At 44.4% G+C, this 21,940-nt stretch overlaps 1 protein-coding gene across 3 annotated transcripts; it reads right to left on the minus strand.

Moving 5' to 3' along the window:
• Window positions 1-555: 555 nt before the first annotated feature.
• Window positions 556-19,957, minus strand: nr4a3 (nuclear receptor subfamily 4, group A, member 3). 3 transcript variants are annotated; one of them, XM_026372483.1, is made up of 9 exons: window positions 19,612-19,957; window positions 16,434-16,604; window positions 15,578-15,659; window positions 11,825-12,657; window positions 7,135-7,264; window positions 6,235-6,398; window positions 5,913-6,112; window positions 2,994-3,172; window positions 556-1,267 (listed from the first exon to the last, which is right to left on the minus strand). In XM_026372483.1, exons 3-9 carry the CDS (start codon window positions 15,639-15,641, stop codon window positions 1,005-1,007), a joined length of 1,833 nt encoding a protein of 610 aa, XP_026228268.1. In that variant the 5' UTR covers window positions 15,642-15,659; window positions 16,434-16,604; window positions 19,612-19,957; the 3' UTR covers window positions 556-1,004. The 3 variants fall into 3 exon arrangements, with proteins under 3 accessions (XP_026228268.1, XP_026228269.1, XP_026228267.1); XM_026372484.1 differs by having other exon boundaries at window positions 19,608-19,957; XM_026372482.1 differs by lacking the exons at window positions 15,578-15,659; window positions 19,612-19,957 and adding an exon at window positions 17,335-18,013.
• Between the last annotated feature and the right edge of the window lie 1,983 nt (window positions 19,958-21,940).

Raw genomic sequence — 21,940 nt, forward strand, 5'->3', positions numbered from 1 at the left:
CAAGCTCGTTCCTCCATATACCCCTACTCAACCTATGATTTCAAAATGAGTTAATAATAATAAAAAAAAGAATAAGCTAGAGCAAGTTCAAGTCTGGGTGACTCAATCATCAATCATTAGTGCACATCTCTTCTGCTGTCTAAAGCCAGGTGGAGACTGTGTTACTTTCCTTAAGCTACAGACAGTAGAGAACAAGCCTTTGTATTAAAATAATTTAGAGTTTGAAATTTAACTGCTCCTTCTCCCATCTCTACCTTTATGTTATGAGATAGCACTTGAGAAATTGCACTTGAGAACAGCCCAACTCAACAGCCACTTCCATGTGTTTATGAAATATCTGTGAACTATTTTGTGACGGTTCTGCATGTCAACGCTTACACCGCGCGACTTCTGACATTTCGGTATGAAAACACACTCTTCCTCCTTTGAGCAGAGGAACTAGAATACACAGCGACTTGTGATTCATTGGGACATCTTCAGCTTTGAAAACATTCAATCACACTGACCCCCCCCCCCCCCCACCACCACCCCTGCACCCTCCCCCCATCCCACCCCTTTCCTCTTTACTAAAAAGTAATCCTCAAACTGGATGAGCCAGGCCAAAACACAGATAAACAGTACTCATAAACATTGGTGTTGTTTCTTTTTCTGCTGGATGAGCTGGCATCCAGATGGAAAGAGGACAGTAGAAAGTAATTTTTCCATTGTCCTTCTCAGTCTAGTCATCCTCCCCCATGGGGAAAACAGGAGGATCAAATAAAAAGTGATAAAGCGTTTGAGTAACTGTCTTTTATACTGGTGAAAAACATTTAGTTGTCCGTTTGAGTGAAAAGGCGCTCTAGATTTGTTGTCCCATAGGGTGAAAAGCATTCGATGGGCCTTCTTTGCTCTGCATCAGTCAGAGGGGAGTGAATCTCTGTTCTGAATGTGTGAGCATGCTCCTGGGGGTGAAAGGCCTGAACAGGACATAACGTAGCTTTACTCTGTGTTCCCAGCCCAGGCTGTCAGTAGGGAAGAGTGTCCAGGAACCTGTCAATCAACGGAGGGGGCGGAACCAGATCCTCCAGCTTCAGGTAGAAGATTCGCTGAAGGCCCTGGGTTCTCTGGGAGCGGAGCTCTGCCCGTAGACCCAGAATACGGCTCAGAGGGGGTGCAGACTTGGATGAAGAGGAAGATGGGCCACAACCCAGGTGGTCTCTGAGACAACAAATCACTTTATTCTGCAGCTCCTCCACCCGCTTTGAGTCCTTCAGACCTGGCACTTGCTCTGTAGACAGACAGACAGACAGATGTGTTAGGAAAATAATTCATAAAGAGGCAAAAATTAAGTCAGCAGGGAGAAGAATATTCACTCACACACATTCATCAGAGCTCATTCGGCTGAAAGAGCATTAGCTACATCTTCTTTTATATTGAATTCAACCTCATTAGCCTGTATGGCTCTTGTTCTTAACAGGCCTTAACCTGTCTCACTCACCACAGATCAATACACAGTCTAACCTAATCAGCCCCCTGCACACGGTGTACGTACACATGCACACACCATACATAGATATAAACATTTACCCACACAGACACACGAACAGTCCCTGCAGTTTAAGACATTGACAGAAACAAAAGTGCTCAACAATTAGCTGATTATTCGGCCCTGTGAGCAGCCAAATGAAATTAAAGGCGCACATACGCACACACACACACACACACACACACACACACACACACACACACACACACGCACTGCTGCCCATAGCAACTCCAGTGGCACCCGTACCAAGCTTAATGTGACACTAACTCATTCTGCAGAGAACAGGGCGTCCAGCCCTATACATGCACACACACACACACACACACACACACACAAGCCAGTCCGTGCTGCAGGGGAGGCTGCACTAAGACCGGTCTCACTTTGAGGTATCTATTATCTGAAGCGTATTTATTGTTTGTTTATGTGGTTGTTTTGTTTGTTCTGTGTTCGCTGCTGCAGAGTCACTCCAGCCCTCCTTTCACTGTGCCTTTCAGACCTCTCACACACTCTCACTTCCCTCTCAGACCGCTCTCCCTATCCCTTCTTTCTCTGTGTGCGCGAGCTCCTGGGGAGGGATCGATGGCTGCCTTTCTGCACAGGCCACTCTGAAGCGGTCGATCGCATGGTGGCTCTGGTGGCTCTGTCGTGGCAGTGCGCTGTGTGCTTTGCCGAGGTGGCAGAGCGCCACTGAGAACAGCGCAGACACCATTCCAGAGCTGTACTCCACGGTGAGCTGGTCGATCAGGCACAGAGTTAAGTGCTCCCCCAGAGAGTGAGGATGGGGTTGTAGGGCTTAGACAGAGGAAGAGGAAGGAGGAGGTGGCGGGGGTTGGGTGAGGTAAGGAGGCAGAGCGCGGGGGAGGGGTATTTCAACCATTACACATTTATGTACAGATTCTGACTCTGATGTGAACGTCTACACTTAATTGCACAGGTGTCCTCCATCACCTAGGGCTACATTGGTAATTGACTATTTCTAATGCATTTGCAATGCATTTTACTGACAACTAAACTCTCACGTGTTGCATCCCAAATGTGTGTTCTCGGTGAAAGCCGGGTCTTTCCTTCCATTTTTCACACATGCACAGTGATTAGAGGACCAGGTGTGTGGCAGGTGCAGCAGGTGCTTCTGGGTATCAGGTTCTTGTTTCAGGCAGAGATGTGTGAGAACGCACATGTGTGTCTTTGAGTGCATGTGTGACTTTAATGGATGTATCCTCCTGATCCTTGTTATACTGACCCACCCACGGGCAACGCGCTGGACAAAGCAATGAAAGTGTGTGGATTTGTATCTGTGTATTTGCATTAAAGTGGTTTCTATGGTGGACAGTGGAAAGTGGAGGTCAGCTGTTTGTCTAACAGCAAAGACGCCAAAAACAAGCTGCTATTTTTCTTTGATTTCTCCTCTGCACGCTCCTGAAGGTGATTCTAAAATATTAAATCTAATGTTATTGGTTTGTGTTTTTACCTGTGAGAAGCACAAGGGCAGCCAGGCAAGCGAAGGCAGAGGCATCCAGGTTTAGGCTCTGGAGGTGGTTGGAAAAGTCTCGGATGGAGTCCAGCCACTCTCCAAACCCTCGAAGGCACTGGAACCTGTGCAGCACCAAGCCGTTACAGAACACTAGTTTATCCTCGGACAGCATGGACCTGAGAAACAGGAAGAAAATGCACTGGTTAGACCTCCCTCCCAGTGAAACATTGTTTTTTCCCTGATGTATTGTAAATATGGCTTGAGATACTGGGGCAAGGAAACAATTACAATAAAAACAATGAGAAAACCTGGCAGTATGTGCACTCACACACAAATGGGACACACATCAAACACAGGCATGCAGCTGATTAAGGTTGTGTTTTCCAAATTATAGCATTTTAAAACATTCCTGTGTTTCCTTTTGGCAGGGTGGGGTGAAGGGTTAGGGCAGAGGGGTGCTCTTTCTTTGTGTATGTGTGTGTGTGTGTGTGTGTATTTGCAGATAGGTAAACTGTTATGGCTTAAATGTGCTCAGGCTGCGGTGTGCAGTGGAAATACAAAGCCTTAATGAGGGAATGAAAAGGCTTCTCAGAAGTATTTAACTATCAGTTACTCATGCCATACAACATCCCGCTCCTTTACCATCAAGCAGCTAGCGAGAGAGAACAAGCTTTAAATGAGGGAGGCCTATGACTTTATTAGTGCCTAAAAGAAGAACGTGGCTGTGTTCAGGGAGCTGGTACAGTGTTTAGTTGTTAGATTTCAAGAAGAGAACAAAGGGTAGCACCAAGCTCAGACAGATGGAAGATGCAGGACAAAGGCAGGGAGGCTTAAGTGTGTGGAAAACAGCTGATGATGAGAATAGAGAGTGAGAGGGGAGAGGAAACAGGGGGAAATAGGGTAAGCCTCAAATTACACCCTGCACAAACATTGGTTTAGCAGTCATGAGGGGAAGATGAAATACCATTTGTGTCTAATTATCCTTACTACAGTTTAAAATAGGTTCTCCACCCACTCTCAGAAGAACACATGCACACAGATGATTGTATATCATCAGATCTGTCAATCATCCATAAGAACAACTTCTCTTATGAATCAACACAGTTATAACAAACACACTGCACCAACATTTTAATACTTGAACTGGAGACTTTAAAATTTTTTTTTTTCACGGTTACCTTTCAAATTAAAGTTTCTAGGCTAAAGTTTAAGTCAGAAACCTTTGGGCAAAACTCTGCATTCCTGACTTCTTGTCAATCACCTCTCGTATAAAATTTTGGCTAGAGCTGTATGAGGCCTGAACAGTGGACTGACAGGTAAAATAAATAAAATCAACTTTTAAAACAGTAAAACAATGTATAAAGAACCATAATAGAATTTAAAAAACAAGCTATTTTACTAGAAAAATGCGAGTTTCCTAAAACACAGCTAACTAGTACACTAAGAATTATTTCAAAATGCTATTTGACCCATGTCTGATTGAAACACATGAGCAAAACTACACAGAAAAACTGGCAGACAAACAGCCAGGCGGATGCACACGCATACACACACACAGCTGGATGTCTGCCACACATTCTACTCACCCCTGACTACGCTGTCACCACGGTAATCAACCAATAACCACAGAAACTGTTTGGTAACGGGGTGCTTACAGCAATGCCAGCCCAGAAAAGCGAAGCAAATTTACTCTACACGCTGAGCACATAGAGAGACACACACACGCACAAGCACATAGACACATGCTTGAACGGGGATCTGCGAGGCATCTGAGTTCAACAGGGGGTCAAAGCAGGGCCGCATCAACAATGAGATGGGAGCGTGGACCGCATCGTATGCTCTCACAGAACAGGGAGACAGTAAGACAGTGCAGGGTTTGTGTGTGTTTTCCTCTGTGCCGTGGGAGTTTGGCTGATGGGAAGATGAGCAGTGTGCGTGAGCATTTGTGTGTGTCCGAGAGAGGCCCCGATGAATCCACCGATTAGAGTGAGTCAGAGTCCTAGCCTGATCCCCCTCCTGCTGGGGCTGTGATGCCACCACCCATCCTCTACCCACCCTGCACCTGGACCTACACTGGGAGGACAGAAAGTTGGGATTCTACATCATCGGTGTGTGTGTGTGTGTGTGTGCGAGAGTGTGTATGAGTAAGTGTGCTTGTGTGTCCATGTTGGTTTTCTGCCCTAGACGACAGTGCAGACAAAAGGATGAGCTTGTAGCCCAACCCGCCTCCTCCCCATAATTTTAACCAGCCACATGCCTTACTAGAACAGACTGGTAACCCAGGGCAATTCTGAGGCAAAGATGGAGTGGGGCAGTCATAATGGCACCACAGGTATTCACGAGTGAGACACACACGTGTTCTCTCACACACACACACACACACACAACACACACACTCATCCTTGGACACATGAGGTAATTGCAGTCGATTCCATTTTTATTTCAGTCAGCTGAATTGAACAAGTATTTGCTTCTATAACAGCCCTTTTCAGTTTCTCAGCTGACTAGCTTTTACATGGAATTGATCCTGTCAATTCACAGTTCACAATGTTAGCACAGTTTTAGCCTGCTGAACACACACAGAGCTCTCTGTGCGTCAGATATCAGACGAGCAGAGCGGAACTCTGTGGGTGTAGCTGCTGTCATAGCTACAGACTCCATTCATAATTTGGTTCATATGGCGATTACTCAGCTCCTCTCCTCCTACTCTGGAGATACACCAACACAGCAGCACCCAGCTTTGCCTGCACAGTAACACACTGTCCTGTAATGGTAAAGGATGCAAACAGTCTGTTGTTGCTAACCCAAAGTTGTGGGGGTGCACTGAAAAGGTTATGGAAAAGTAAAGAAAAGTGACGACTTGTGTCAGAAGTGAGTGGTTCTGGAGCAAACCAGACTTCATCTCTGGCTTCTTACCTGTGAGCCAATCGCAGGACAAACAGCTCCAGGAAGGCAGAGTCTATGAGCAGGTTCTGATCGTCCCGCTGAAGCTCACAGAAGCCAGGCAGCCGCTCAGCCCAGCACCGTGTGGTCTCCATCGAGATGGTGAGCAGCCTGTAGAAGAGCTGGATATGCTCAGCGTCTGAGGTGGAGGAGGGAGGATCTGCAGCACTGAACTGTGGAAACAGGCAAAGATGGATTCCTGAATAAAACCTCTAGACCCCACGTGCAGCTGTATTTCTTAATAAACACACACATTTATGTCACTGAAATAAAATGGGATGGGTTTTGGGAGTACCTGGCTGTAGTCGAGGTCACGGGGCGTGCTGTGGGAATAAGCCCTGAGCAGAGCGGAGAGGAGACTGAGAGGTGGAGAAGGGGGGGATGTCTCTGTCTGCAGGGGGCTCTTTGGTTTGGAAGGCAGACGGCCTCGGCGCCCCTTCAAGCTATCAGTGCGTACCACTGTGGACACAAAAAGACATAAGACAAGAGGCCACGACTGAGGTTTTTCAGGCCAACATGGTAATATTTATGCATTCATGCACAAAGACCTTCTATTCTGTTTCTGATTGTTATCAATACGTTGCTGTGGTTGAATTATGACTGAAAGGAAGTTTTTCCACAGTAGCATTCCACGTTCCCAATCCCTACACAGGAGGCTAGTAGCCAGCAGATGGCAGTGGAGCTGTTCTGTGAGCTGCCCACATGTGTTCATCAGAATCAGGATGGAGAAGTGTGTGGGTTTGTGTGGGTGGGGGTATTACATGTCTTGCCTGAGACAGGTGAGAAACCTGAGGGAAATGAGGGTAATATAAGTGCCATGCTGACCTTGCACATCAGCAAAACATGCCTGCTGTGCAAAAACTAGTCAGCGATATCAGACATGATGACACAAACGGAGAGAGTGTGAGAATCTGTGAGCGGGATGGACACGTTTTAAAACCTTTTGAAGCCACCCTGGATTTAGAGGTTCATAACCTGACAGGTATTCATTGGTGTGCTGTGCTTTCTGCTGCTTCCACTGCAGAAAGGAGTTACACTACTGCTGCATGGATGTGTGTGATGCTGCCACAGGTCAGGTCATTACCGGCCTATTAAACACTGATTGCACAGACAAACTTTATGGTCATGTTGAAGCTGAAGCTGACATTTTGTGCTCCATTATCGTATGGACTTGTTGTCCTGTGCGGTGTCTTACCTTCCTTCACCATGCCAACACTCAGACACTTCTGAAAGCGGCAGTACTGGCAGCGGTTGCGTCTCCTCTTGTCCACAGGACAGCTCTTACTGGCCAGACACACATACTTGGCGTTTTTCTGCACGGTGCGCTGGAGAGAGAGAATAAACAGGCATACCGACAATCAGCCTCCAAACACAATCAGCCACCTAATATTTGATTTGTTTAATTCAATTTCTGTTTTTTTTTTTTTTTCCTCCCTCCCCCATCAAAGAATGAAAGCAGAAACTCGCAGGTCAGATTTTAATTACGCGCTGAAAGGCGGCGGTGACATCAGTATAATTAGATCAAATTAATTTCCCAACAAGCTTCGCCCGCAGGAGGACAATTTGATCACAACGGGGACCGAGCGCGTGGCGTGCCTAGGCGGGTCCCGCGAGACAGAGGGACAGCGGACACGAGGGCTTCGTGATCAGATTGTTTGTGAAGCTCGCGGGTCAGCTCGTGGCACCTCCGGGGCCCACGCGCCTCTCTCGATGGGCCCCGCGGGAGCAGTTTTCTCCCTCCGCCGGCTCGCGCGATTATTACTGACCTTATTAAAATGAAATCAGAAACGGGCCACGTGGGGGGCACCCGCGTGAATCAAAGACAATAACAGAGACGGTAGTAAATTCCAGCACGCTCCCGTGCGCGCACGCGTCCCGTCCCCGTCCCCCCCCTGCGCACCTGGGACGGGATAAAGTTGAGTTATAGCCTGAAGGTAAAGGTGCTATATGTGATGTAATGACTCATCTCCCATGAGCAGAATGGTTTGTTATACATCCAAACACTGTTACAACTTGTTCATTTTATAGTTCAGTGTGAGAAACACATGCTAAAGCTGTTTGAAGTGAGGTAATTATTCTTACTATAAACAAACCACAGTCTGATCTGATCTGATTCATGTGTAACTGTAGGATGAACAGAGGGCTGCACCCTGGGGCGAGCTGGCAACTCTACACACGTATGTAAACTTCAGAACTCTTGGGCAAGCCCTTTGCCCGGGGTGCAACTCTGCTAAACACAACGATTACATGCAAAAGAACAAAAAAACTAAAAACAATTACATTGTTTAATTACTGTCATTTGCAAGGTGGCATCATGTTATGGACTACGTTGTCGAGATTTAGTAGACCACTTGAACAAACGGTGGATTAAAACAAACAACACGAGGGGATACTTGTTTAGCGCCTTTAAAACACATCAAAACAAATAAATCCAATTAGGAACCCCTAGCGCCACACATGCCCGTGCCCCCGGGAGACCAATAACACACCAATTATTCCATATGCTCCAGCGCGAGTGCGGAACTGGCGCGTAATGGGCGCCAGCGCCGGATGAGAGTGGTTGCCATGGCACCGCAGATCGCTGTGAATGTCTCCCTCTGATACCCTCAATGGTCAGTGACCCATGCGAGGGGATAAGTTAGTTATGGTCATTAATGTGGTTGAACTAAGTTGCATGAGAGGCTGGATGACGCACAGAGCATGAGCAGACCAACATTTAACCCATTTACATTTTTACAGCTCTGCAGCGAAGTCAGCCCAAAGTTTAAAGACGTTTTCACTGTTTTTCTTGTACAGGTACAAGAAAAGATTATAACAGGATAACAGGACATTAAGTGTTAAGCGACTCTTTCTTCTTGTCTGTTGTGTTAGGAGCAGCTGTATTCCCTGCAGCCTGCTGAGGGTTCAGACTAAAGTGGCTTAGCTTGAGGTGAAGAACCTGGTGGTTGTAGGAGGATGAAGTTGTTTCCCTCCTTGACCTCAGGGACGAATTTAAAAGCTAGCTGGTTCCAGGAAGAGCCTGAGTTTGAAATGATCAATTGAGGTGATAAATTAAGCTCTCATGAGTGAGAGCTGGCCTCTCTCCACCGCTGTGTGTGTGTGTGGTTGGGGCTCTTGTGACTTTGCTTTGGAATAAGGAGCATGGAGCATGACTGGCGTCTCAGCAGAGACACAACACATCAGCGTTCACGCTGTGTAACTAACTCAGTCTCAGACATTCATCAGTGGGTTGCCTGTACATGTAGGCAGGTGGACACACACACACAAATCCAATGATTCTGACACGATTGTGAAATCTGTAAATGTGCTGCACACATTGTGTGTGTGTGCAAATCGGTGTGAGAGGGTGTGGCATGGACTTTGTTCTACTTTGAAATCATTTCATATACTTTAAAAATAAATCCTCAACTTAGCTGCAGAAAATAACTAATTAAAATGTTTTGGCAGAAAGTGAAATTTCAGGAAGAAGTTAATGTCTAAAGGACTTAATTCAACAGAAAAAGAGAATTCACAATTTAGAAATGACTTGTGTGCGCTAAAAGCACATTCACCAACAAACCCATGCTTAGAGCTGTTAGATGCTGGGGCTGGATGGAGGCATGCAGAGACACATTCTTGACATGTAACATGTGCTAATAGCCTTTCGCTTAAATTAAAAGCCTTGAGGGACTTTGTTCCCCCTCCTCCTCCCTCTGTCTCCTCTATCCCCTCCTCTCCTCTGCTTCTTGCTCAGAGGCAATCAGACTCTGTCGCTGTCTGCACAGAAAGTGCAGGGGTGGTTCGTAGTGAAGAAAACATGTGTAGGTACAGTATCTGTGACCTGATTGAGTTTTTATGTAAATTGTGACCTAAGAGTTGTCACCAATTAAAAATGATGGCATGCACATACACAGTAGCCATGTACTGTGTATCTGTACACGTGCAGCGTGGTTCTGAAGCTGGTTGGATAGTTTTTCTGAAGACATGGAATGATTAATGTATATATATATATATATATATATATATATATATATATATATATATATATATATATATATATGCATTCAAGTGATAATGGTATATGTATGTTTCCATCCAACTCATTTTTCAGATGCTGTTCGCCACTAGACTGCCACCTCTAACCCTCTCTATGACTAGAAGGTGAACACGTCTGTAGTGAACTGACTTGACTCTTTATTTAGACTGATAAAGCACAACTAAATTACCTCTGTTTAGGACAGTGTGTGCATAAAAATTCATCACTTTTTAAAGCTTTTTGTTTAAAAAAATAATGTTTATATTATACTAACAGCGGAGATCTGGTTTTTAATTTTTTTAAAATCTGAATAGATGCACTATATTAATGGAAACCATAGAATGGAAAACATTATTCTGTTGAAAATAATAAATTAAGTACTTTTTTAAGAGCTAAAATTAATTCACAGTGAAAATGTGTTTCAAATTGCACTAATGAAATAACAATAATTTACAGCAAGCCTCTGCTATGGTTTAATGTGTAATAACTATTCAGGTATAATTAAATATAATCAGGAAAATATTTTAAGGGACAATAAATCCATCAGGATAATGGAGGTAATGTGCCTGATAAGATGAATACGAAAAAGAGCATGTGTGTGAAAGGTATGTTTTAGTTTCTGTTGTGACATCCTGAATTCAGGGTGTAACTGGCTGAAAAATGTGCACATGCCCCTGTATGAATAAATATGTTTTTCTATATGTGTATTTGTGGTTGTGTGAATATGTTGTGTGTGCATGGTCGGCTGCATCTGCATGAGTGTGTAAAGGAAACATACTGAGGTTTGACAGGCTGTGTTGGTGCTGAGCGCTGCAGCAGGCAGACAGCCCGCGGCCTGCTGCCACCAGACGCTGCTTTAGTTAATTACTAAATAAAAACAAATTGTGAAACTAATTGGAAAGAAGGATAATTCATTTCCACCTACCAGAGGCATTATTCAATTATCTCAGTGTTTGCGCCCTCTTTCTTGCTGTCTCTTTCTTTCAGTCTTGTCTCCTCTACCAACCAATAGAATGCTTAACCAGTGTGCTGGAAACCCTTATAATTCAAAAACTGCACAAAGAAATTACTTCAGTGCCACTAAATGCAAGTTTAGTGTCATTTGAATAACCGTAGTATTGTACCTCTTGCATGTGCCAGAGATTGTGAGTTGCGCAAGGAAAATGAAAAATGACATGACTAAAAACCATCTCTTATTGATGGTAAAATATGCCGTGTGTGTGTGTGTGTGATATGAGACACCTAGCAGAGAAATGTTAGGGTGAATCATTTGATGAACCAAATTACAAACTGACTCATATCACCCTGAGTATCATGTCAATGAGCTGTGGTCAATTTTGTGGCCACTGATTCACTACAAACACGCAGAAAGTAAACTTTGATTTTAAGGAGAATTTCTATTGCTGTGATGTCTCAGTCGGAAACAAAGCGCCAAGTGTGGGGGGCAGTCGTGCAGCCCCCTCGCAGTGTCTGAGAAAGAATGTGTTTTTATCGTTCGTTGTGTTCACAAACAAAAGCAAACACACACACACACGCACAGACGCACACTTTGCCCACTTGGTTGCTGGGAGAGATGACCCCTGTGGGTGTGCTGTGCTTTCGCAATGACTTTAAAGACAGTTTCGAGAGTGGAGTAGGGTGGAGAGTGGGAGAATTCAAGAAAACAGTTTGAAATGAAGAACAGTGTACAGACACTTCACATTAGATCATATTTTAAGGTGGAATGTCAGCTAGGCATATGGTGTAGTGCGTGTTGGTGGCTCTAAGGGCACAGAAGTCATAACAAAAGGAGGGGACAGTGTCTTAGTAGAAACCATGTGAGGTAATCGTAAAACAAAAAAGATTTGAGATAGATTTGACTGGTTTTTACCTTGAAGAAGCCTTTGCAGCCCTCACACGTGCGTACGCCGTAGTGCTGGCAGGCTGCATTGTCCCCACACACTGCACAGGTGCCCTCTCCTTGGGGCCCACGAGGTGGAGGCGAGGGCAGGCTGTCTCCTAGTAGAGGGCCACAAGGCCCAAGAGCCAGGGAGCGGAAGGCAAGGCTGCTACCTCCAGCCCCACGGTGCAGCGGGTACATGGGCTGCTCCAGGGGTGGGCCGTGAGGATGGGAGATGGAAGATGAGGATGAGGAGGAAGAGGAGGATGTGCGAACCAGTCCTCCACCCAGACTCTCATAGCCACTGACGCTGCCACCACTGTGAGGCGGTGAGTGCTGGTAGAAGTGAGGAAAGCGGGGCGACTTGAGGGGTCCTGTCTCCAGGCCGGAGCCCAAGGAGTGGGAGTGCGGTGGGGCCAGAGAGTGCTCTTCCCACAGGAAGGAGGTGCCAGGCTGTGGTGGCAGGGACGGAGTGGTAGGAGTGGAGGGGGGAGACTGTTTAAAGTACATGGTGGAGGAGGACATGGCCTCCAGCGGCGGAGCAGTCGGGTAGCTCTCCTCCTCTTTTTTGATGGTGGGCCTGTGTGTAGGCATCTGGTAGAGGCAGGAGGACTTGGGTTCGTAGCTGCCTTCCACGAAGACGTTGAAGCTGGGGAGGGAGGTGGTGGCGGCAGCAGAGATCTCGCCCCCGCCCAGGTCCAGCTTGGTGTAGTCTGGGGTCATGAGATCAGAGCTGTAGCTGTCACTCTGGTAACTGAAGGACTGGCCAGAGTAGGCTGAGCCTGGAGGAGCGGGCCCGTACTGAGCCTGCACACAGGGCATGTCTACCGGGGAGACAGAGCACGCACACAGGTTAGAGCTGCACGTCACATCAAAGCACATGTATTCAATTAACTTCTCATTCAAAAAAAGCATTTTGATAGTGTTAGTGTGGTGCAGCTGGTTGACAACAATCGCTTGTTCACGTATTGTTAATGACATATAAGTGAAACACCCATTAAAAGAGAGAAGCAGAGCATCCAGGAGATTGCTGACAGAAGCACAGTACGGGAGGCACCCTAATCTACAGGCTGAGGGCTCTACCAGAGAGGCATGCATGCTAAGGTAGTGATAAAAAGGGAGTTCAAATAATTACACTGATTAAAACTCTGCACAGCTCTATTGGAACAGGCAGTTTTTCTTTTCAGCTCATAAAATGTCAGATATTCTGCAGTGTTACAAAGGTTTTCTGAATGTACCTTTCAAGGAATGTGAAAAGCTTTGAACAAAATTTTCCATCAACTGCCATTTACTCCATTTCCTGCTTTCACCCTTTTCGCACTTCACTGAATAGGTCTAAGTAATATTGGGGCACACACACACACACACACACACACACACACACACACACACACACACACACCTTGAACACTCCTCAGTCTCCCACAGTTAGTGTAGTTAGAAGAGCTGCAGTTCATCAGCGCACAACTCTGAGGCGAAAGCGATCAAAGCAAAGATCCAAACCAAAGTGACTGTGTGTGCGCGCAGGATGTGTGTGTGTGTGTGTGTGTGTGTGTGTGTCTGCAAACGTGTATGTGGGTGGGTGTACTCTGGTTAGTCAGATGGCAAAACAGATGAGATAACATTAAATAATAATGGAACCCCATGGTGGTGTTGGATGCTTGCTGCACAACCCACACACACAAATTCACAAACCCAGACGCGCGCACACACACACACACACACACAAAGAAATGCAGACACACACACAGTCACAAATATTTCCTCTAACTGGTACAGACGCCAGTTGAGTCTTGAGTTTTCCCCTTGATTCAATTCTGTCACAGCCACAGCAGCAGGCCACCACCCCATCACCCTCCTCATCTGTGTGTGTGTGTGTGTGTGTGTGTGTGTGTGTGTGTGTGTGTGAGGAATATACGGTTTTGCCTTATCAAACCCTTTACGTAATACACTCCACCTGCGTTTGCGTGCGTGTTCGTGCGCACGGACGAGTGCGTGCGCGCAGGGTGAGTGCCTCCTAATCAGCCGGGAGCCGGGGTTTAGTGCTGTTTGCTCGTCGCTCCCGAGCAGGGAACTGTCAACACGGCGCTGCGCCCATTGACGCCCAGCATGCGCGCTCTCTGCCGTCATGTTTGTCTAGTCAAATACGGGACGTTTCGGTCCTGCTATTATTAAATCAGTCGGAAATGCCTCCATCCAAACGATCTCCCGCGGAAATGGAAGAATATTAACTTTTAACAACATAACATAAAAAAAAAAACTGTTAGTATGTCTACGTCATAAATCCTTTAGTAATAAGTCACTACATTTTAAAACCAGCCTAAACTTTCAGGCTGCGGGCTTTTCTGAGAGACACATTAAGTGCTCTGACACAATTAAAAGATACCTGAGGGGCATCTGCGATTATGGCTGTGGGGGATCCAAAAAAAAAAAAAAAAAAGTATTTGACACACTCATCTACATAACTTTAATTATTACCTCCTGTGTGTATTTAAGCATTTCTGTAGGTATGAGATGACGTATGTGTCATGACTAAGTCCCCACCTTTAAACCATCGTTTTCTAGGGTGATGTCAAAATGTAAGTGTGACCCATTCACCCTAAAATATATCAGATGTACAAAATGATGATCAGAATGATCTTATTGAGTATGTCTCAGTGAGGCTATTAATATGCTTATTTTTCAAACTGAGGATATGAGTCAAGCTGCAGGCCTATGTGTGTTCGACGTCATCACGTTTTCTTCTTCTTCTACAAGTGGCCAGCTTTTCAACCCACATGGAAAAACACACATGCAGCATTATATTAAGGGCGTCATGGGGCCTCTCTGGGCTATACCTAAAGACCGATTAGACACCAGAGGAAGAAGGGAAAGACGTGAGAGAAAAAAGTGAAACGTGAGATGAGGAGAGTGCAGTGGTGCGCTTTGTGGCTCCCTGTGCTATGTCAGTAGGTCAGGCTTGGTAGGAGTGTTTTTGTGTACATGTGTTTGGGGGGTATTCAAAACATTTTGTACCTGTCATTTTACCATTCTAGATTTATATATATATATATATATATATATATATATATATATATATATATATATATATATATATATATATATATATATATGTATGTGTAAATGCAGCAGACTTTGAGTTGGATTTATCTAAGACAAGACTAAGAGAGGCAAATAAATGTAAAACATAGATGTAGCGTCTATACTGTATATAGATTAGAATTTTGTTTGTGTGAATCAGGGTAGGAAAGAGGAAGCTTTTGGTGAACTAATTTTTTTCATATACACACGGGTAGGCTCTGTATGCATACACATTTTTAACAGCAGCGGTGTTCATGATGTAAACATGAACCTGTATATGCTCATTCTGCCAATAACATGTACCCTCATCCTGAGAAGAACCTGTAAAACCACTTGTGTCTGCAAACTCCTCATCCTTCTCGCTGCTTTACATTGGGTGGTGTGCCTCGTCTTCTCTCAGTAACACAACACACACAAGCTCACAAACACGCGCCCTCACACCAATAGAAACAGAAATGTCCACGGAGCAGCTTTATATTCAGGTCAACTTAATAAATGTGTGGGAAACCCTCTACACTCCCACACCCCCATTAGATTGCCTTTAATACACTTGCATGCAAGCAGGTGTGTGTGTGTGTGTATGCAAGCAAGAGGACAGACAACCCAAGCAGAGTCAGACACAGGTGGTGCAGCATAGTGAGGTGAAGGGAAACAGTCTCTAACCTCGAGGTGTGCATTTCAACTGGACAAACTGCAGCTGTTCCAATAACTGAGTGCGCTTGTTCATTGTCAGAATGCCATAGATCTAACAAATGAAAACATGAAGTTGCAAACATAAATACAGAAACACAGGAAATATTCTGGCTTAGTCAGTGAAATAAATTGTGTGAATTCAGTGACCTCTCGTACAACGAGCATGGTGTTTTTCATACATATGCAGACACAAATACCCACGCACACAAAGCACAATGACTGTATATTAAATATCTAGGTTGTATTTATTATATTTGAGTGGTTGGAGAGATTTTAAATATTAATTTCACAGGCTCAGCATAAAAATATTTAAGTAGCTGAAAAATAAAAAAAATACGACCACAATTTATCCTATTTTAGTCATAAAGGCTTTTGAAAGTCATTTTGTTGAGTCATTAGTAGGATCGATGTCTGTCACTTATCTGATTCGCCTACAACTTCTTGGTTTAAGTGAGCCTATAGTCGCAGAAAGCTCTTATATCTGTCAATTTGTCTAAGATTAAAAATGTCAACTCAGTCCACATTTGCCATCCGACACACACACACACACACACACACACACACACACACACACACACACACACACACACACACTGAGACTCAGGTGCACAGAGAATTGTAATAAAGGTAGGAAGGAAACTACATATACTCTATTATCTGAGTTCAAATGTAAACCTGTAACTGACAACAGATAGTTTGGGGCTATTCAAGATTTTTCTTTTACTTTACTCAGACAAAACCCAAATTTCACACAAGAAGTGCACATCAGCTGAAAAAAAGACAAAGTCTACAGCGGAGGAAGAAAGAAAGAGAGAAAGTTCTGTACCTGGTGAAATGGCTTCGCGCTGAATGGTGCTGGGTGTCCGGGATTGAGGGGTGGCGTGGCTGCGGCTGGGACAGGGCTCCTGGAGCAGGGAGGACTCGGCGTGCGTCGCAGATAAAGTATCCAATCGCCGGGGCTCCGAGCTCGGCTGGGCGCGCTCTTCCGAACCTGTGTCTGGAAGAAACATGTCCGAGTTACAGCCGGTGATAAACCGGTGCAGTCATCCCTTCTCAGCGATCGTCAGAATTCAAAAGACACTGAAAGGTGGGCAGTAAGTGATGTTTTACACATTTTTTTTCCGACAACGAAACCGATCTCTACATGGCTGTACCGAACTTTATTTTGACAATTATGGGAGAGGGTAGTCTTTACAACATCCCCAATGTCACCAACGACTTGGGCCCAGAGAAATGTTGCCATAATTTAAAGACAACAAGAAACAATTTAATTTTATTCTGAAAATAAGTTTTTGTTTGCGAACAATTTAAAGTTACTGTCAAAGCCAAGTATTAAGATGAAAACAAGCAAAAACATTAAAGGACTTCCAAACTGCTGTGCGCACATCAAAGCCAGATGTCACAGTATTAGACCGGCAGCATATAAACCACTGGCATTATCCAAGCAAACACATGTGAACGTAATGTAAGAGGAATATTTACACGTCTAAATTAAACGGGAAGCAGTTGTGACATTAAATATGACTTTAAATCCGTGGTACAAACAGACTATTAAGAACCACAACTCGAGACTTTGAGCTCATTTGAATACTTACAGTGTGTAGGTGACAAGTTTCATTCTAACATTAAGCAGTGTCCTCTTATTATTAGGCTAGAATTTTCTATTTGCGAAGTAAAATACAAATTCACGCAGGCTAAATCTACACACATCTTCTACAAATACAGACCTACAAAAGTGACAACTTTTATAAAAGCAGTCTGTGCCACAGCCTCCAGGCCATCGTTTCTCTTGCCTCTGATCACCACCGTATTCGCCTGGTCAGGGTTCATCCAGAGGGAGAGAGAAATCGAAAAATTGTGGAGAGTCGGACCCGAAACTGAACCAGTGGACTCCTGTGCGCCGTGCGTCTCCAACTCCGTCTTACTGCAGCAGGACGCGCCGTGGCAGGCGGATTTCATGGCTGAGAGCGCCCCCTTTCTGTCACACACTCTCGTGCATATACACACGCACTCTCTCATTTTGCGAAACACACGGACCCTCTGGGACACGGTGAATCTGAGAGACTACTCAATCTCGACCATATGCACATCAATACTGTCTATTGACAAACCACAGCCATCATAACCGACTCTCTGTCTTACAGGCACCTGCAATCTTTCATCAACAGATCAAACTCGCCCACTTTGTGTTAAAAACAGCAACCACTATGAACTTACAGACCCCTTCTGACACGAATCGACTCTTTTGATGTTTTTTTGGTCATAATACGTTGTTGTATAAATATCCCACAACGCGTTCATCTATTCACAGACAAAATAAACCACAATAAACAATCAAGTTAGGCTGTATAAGATTATTTGATTAGTCTTGATTTGGAACATTTAGGCCATTATTGAATTCTGTGTGGAGCCATTTTAGTAAAGAAAACACCTAAAACTAGTTGGTTATAGCAGCAAGAAAAAAAAGTTTTTTTATTGTTATAGAGTCAAACTACGCCTTATTCAATAAATCTATGGAGTTAGGAGCGTAATCGTGCGTAAATGCGCTTCTGTTAAAACCTTTTTGGAGTGAAATGTTCACTTGTAAAAACAAAAAACTACAAAACAATTTTCCTGCAAAGTGAGACATTCAGTCTGTTTTTGAAATCAACAAACGGGTCCTCTCTGGCTTTCTTCTCAGGCCGAGCCGGCCGGTGGGGCTCTGGTCCTGTGCGTACCGGTAACCAAGAGAACAACCTAAGAGCTGCAAAGCACGCGCCGGTAGCCCCCGGTAGCCCCTCTCACCAATAACCCCGGACAGCGCCAGGCTTCCAGCAAACAGAGACAGAGAAAGGAGAGGACATAAAGGAGTGACCAGAGAAATATGTGAGTACTGTAAATCAGCCTTGAGAGGGAGACTATCAGAAGTGTCTGCGTGCGTGCGTAAACCTGTGTGTGTGTGTGTGTGTGTGTGTGTGTGTGCGTGTGCGTGTGTGCGCGTGTGTGTGTGAAAGAAAGAAAGATCAAAAATCATCAGGTTATTAAAGTACCCCTTAACTTAGCACTAGTTGTTTTTACAATAAACCTTACGGATAGCTCCGAGGCTGACAGCTGCAATACACTACAATGTCTGTGTTGTTGTCAGATGTCTCTAGGAAATATTTCACAGACGGGCTTCTGAAATTTGATGTGGCTTTCTGTTCAATGGCTGGGAGTGTTTTCTTTTTCTTCTTCTTGCGTTCGATGACAGGAGAGGTTGTGTTCTCACAGAGACGATTTCTGTTTGACCATCAGCCATCAACCATCAAAAAAGTAAAGACTGGTTAGAAAACAAAAAAGGCCTACGCTAAAATGCAGACCAGAGTCAAGAATCCTATTTATGTATGAACTTAATTTGGCTTTACACTTTTGACTCATCAATGACACGGATGCAAACGCAAATACATCCCCCTGTTCTACAAACACACTCAAACGCAACGCGCCATACGTATGTATCACTCATGAGCAACACAAAAACACATGGCTTCAACTCTCCCCTCTCAGCTCCTGCCTCAATGTGGGTTAGACTATTCTCCACACAGACCATTAGTGCGTCTGACTCCACTATTCATCGTGTGAATGAGAAGCATCTCATTTCCATGACAACCAGAAAGGATATGATACCTTCCCAGCGCAAATTAAATTCAAATTCTGCTTAATTTGCTCTTGGGGACACCACACACACACACACACACACACACACACACACACACACACACACACACACACACACACACACACACACACACACACACACACACACAGACAATGTGCTGGAGTTGTACTGGAGTTTGACATATCAACAGGTTACACACAGAAAGTTGGATAGATCCAACACTCCTATATGAGGATAAATCCAGCCTAACGTAAGATTCAGGTAACATAAGATAAACCATAATTCAAGTGTTGCGTTAATGTTTGGTTCAAGTGCGCTGCATGGCAGAATATCACTGATTCATTCATTCATTCATTCACAACTTACTTACTGGTTTGCCGTAACGGTTCCGTCTTTACATGTAGTAATAACCTCGCATGAAATATCCTATTTCCATCCAGAATAATCACCAAGAATCGACGTGATGAGGAAAAAAATAAATACAGAGAAAAATTCTAACAGGTTGCATTGGCGGCAAAAAAGTTTCTCGTTCTCCCTCTTACTTTTTTCTGAAGTACACAAAGTAAGGTAAAAAAAATGAAATAGAGAATTAAAAAATGAAAAACTCCCGAGTGTCAGGAGTGTGTCTGTGTCCGTTCTCGTGATCTGAGTGTGTCAGTGCTGGTGAGTGCTTTGCAAAGTGTAGAGTTGTAACGCGGGTTTGTTTATGTGCGCCGTCTGAAGGGAGAAAGTCAAATAGTGCATTTATGTGGGCTCTGCCTCCACATAGAGCGGTTGGTATGCGCTACGTCAATGTGACGCCATGGGAGAGGTGACGTCACCAGAGCAGAGCTCCCTCTCTCTCTCTCTCTCTCTCCGTACAGTACAGACACATAAGCCGAGCGCCCCGTGCCAATAATAAGAGAGAGGGAGAGAGAGGAAAGCGGTTGGTTTGATGGTTGCAGGGGAGGAAACCGAGGGGGATCCGGCGGTCTAGCTTGCATCATTGATTTGACACATAATCCAAACCATGTGCATTCTCTGGGCTCTTCAGTCCAAATTTATTATTTTGTATAAAAAAATTAAAAGCTTAAAAAAAAAAAAACAACTAAAAAATATACATTTGCTTAAAAAACTATGCAATAAAAACTGAACCCAGTGTAGATTACACACTATGGAAATGTATCCTAAAGTGACCTGATCTTATTTTGCCTACACTGCACCCTATGCCTGACACATGAGCCTGTGTGCAAAGATACTTAGCACGGCTTTGTACCTTAAGGCCTTAATAAGTCACAGACAGTGGAACAACGACATAAATCAGCTGACGAGGTATCCACATTACTTCTTTCAGCTTATTTTCATGACATTTCCTGAACTCAAGCTGTTGCAACTCATTATGGTAATATATCATGTAGTCTTATTATGTCTCATGTGGTGTTTTGTCAAGTGAAACGACTCAAATAAAAGATTTCACCCTTTTTCCCAAACAAACCCACTTGTTTAAATAATCTCCCACAACATGATGTCAATGAAATCGGGGGAATTTGTAGTGGGTGCGACTTGGAACAGTCTTTTGTTAAGCTACAATATGTAATTTTCCATGTATTATTTTATGCTCCAAAACAAATCTTGGCGTGAAGAGGTGCTGTCAAACGCTCCTGTGATCCACACTAATTGAACAACCTGCAAAAGGCAAATAAATTAATGTTGACTGGTAAGTTTTGTAGCATTCTTATTTATTGTCATTTAATAAGAATAATATTTGTGGGACTGAGCAGGGTGTGGTGTAGTGTGGCGGAGCACTGTGGAGCAGGGGGATGGAGGGCTGGGTGGAGTAGATTGATTCTGAGTCTTGTGCTTATGTCCAAAGATACATATTGTAGATGTAATCTAAGAAATAACACATTAGAAGTTGACAGGAGAGTAAGTTGATCTACTACAAAATGTGCTACCACATGTACAAAACATGCCTAAAGTTAACTTGAAATAGCCTATATTAAAAATGTAATAAAATTTATTTTTCAAGTCTCATATATAAAATGGTCAAAGCAGATGAACTACTGAAACCAACCAGCTACTGAGACTTTCAACGTGTGCGGGTTACGACGTGGACCAATTCTCGCAGCGTGCTCGGGAACCTAAAAATTAAAAAGCACCTCCGGAGCCTCTAAGAACAATGTTGCAGAACAGCCAATCAGGAGGCGCGTATTTTTTTCAGCCAACGTCCTATTCTGACCAATGACGAGCCCCGGGGGGCGGAGAAACCCTTGACGCACTGAGGCTCGTGATTGACGCAAGCTTTGTTTCTAAATTTAGCACCTGGCCGACGGAGGGAGATAGCAGAGAGCCCATTCATTGTACCGGGGCGGGCCCGACTATTTTAGCGGTGTGATTGTGATCCAGCCAAGCCAAATATAGTCGTAGACAGGTATTTTTAGCTGTAAAACGTGTCCCCGTTTTCAGTCGGCAACGGCGACGTGAGCGACATAGGATCCAGTTTGATCCAAAATCAGCACACTCAGTGTTAACCTGCTATTCAGGACATAGATTCCCAGTCAGCTGATTTTGCCGTCATACCCACAGTGAATCAACTGTAGGGGCTGTCGAGAGTAGCTCTCACTGCCACAGGCTGCCTCTGCCCGGGGGGAAAAGTTGGAAAAGCTGGGGACGAACAGACCGTAGATCCGAAGATAAATAGCCTTTGGTTCTCCAAGCAG

Source organism: Anabas testudineus, chromosome 16 (assembly GCF_900324465.2).
Source record: "Anabas testudineus chromosome 16, fAnaTes1.2, whole genome shotgun sequence".
NCBI classification, from domain to species: Eukaryota; Metazoa; Chordata; class Actinopteri; order Anabantiformes; family Anabantidae; genus Anabas; species Anabas testudineus.

What these genes read in the sequence shown, in the direction of transcription:
- nr4a3 (XM_026372482.1), bottom strand. Translation starts at nt 17,626, where the DNA reads ATGAGAGAGTGCGTGTGTATATGCACGAGAGTGTGTGACAGAAAGGGG. An exon ending in AAAAGTTGTCACTTTTGTAG is followed by an intron (nt 16,605 to 17,334) that starts GTCTGTATTTGT and finishes TGTTTCTTCCAG; the next exon opens with ACACAGGTTCGGAAGAGCGC. An exon ending in GCGCGAAGCCATTTCACCAG is followed by an intron (nt 12,658 to 16,433) that starts GTACAGAACTTT and finishes TCTCCCCGGTAG; the next exon opens with ACATGCCCTGTGTGCAGGCT.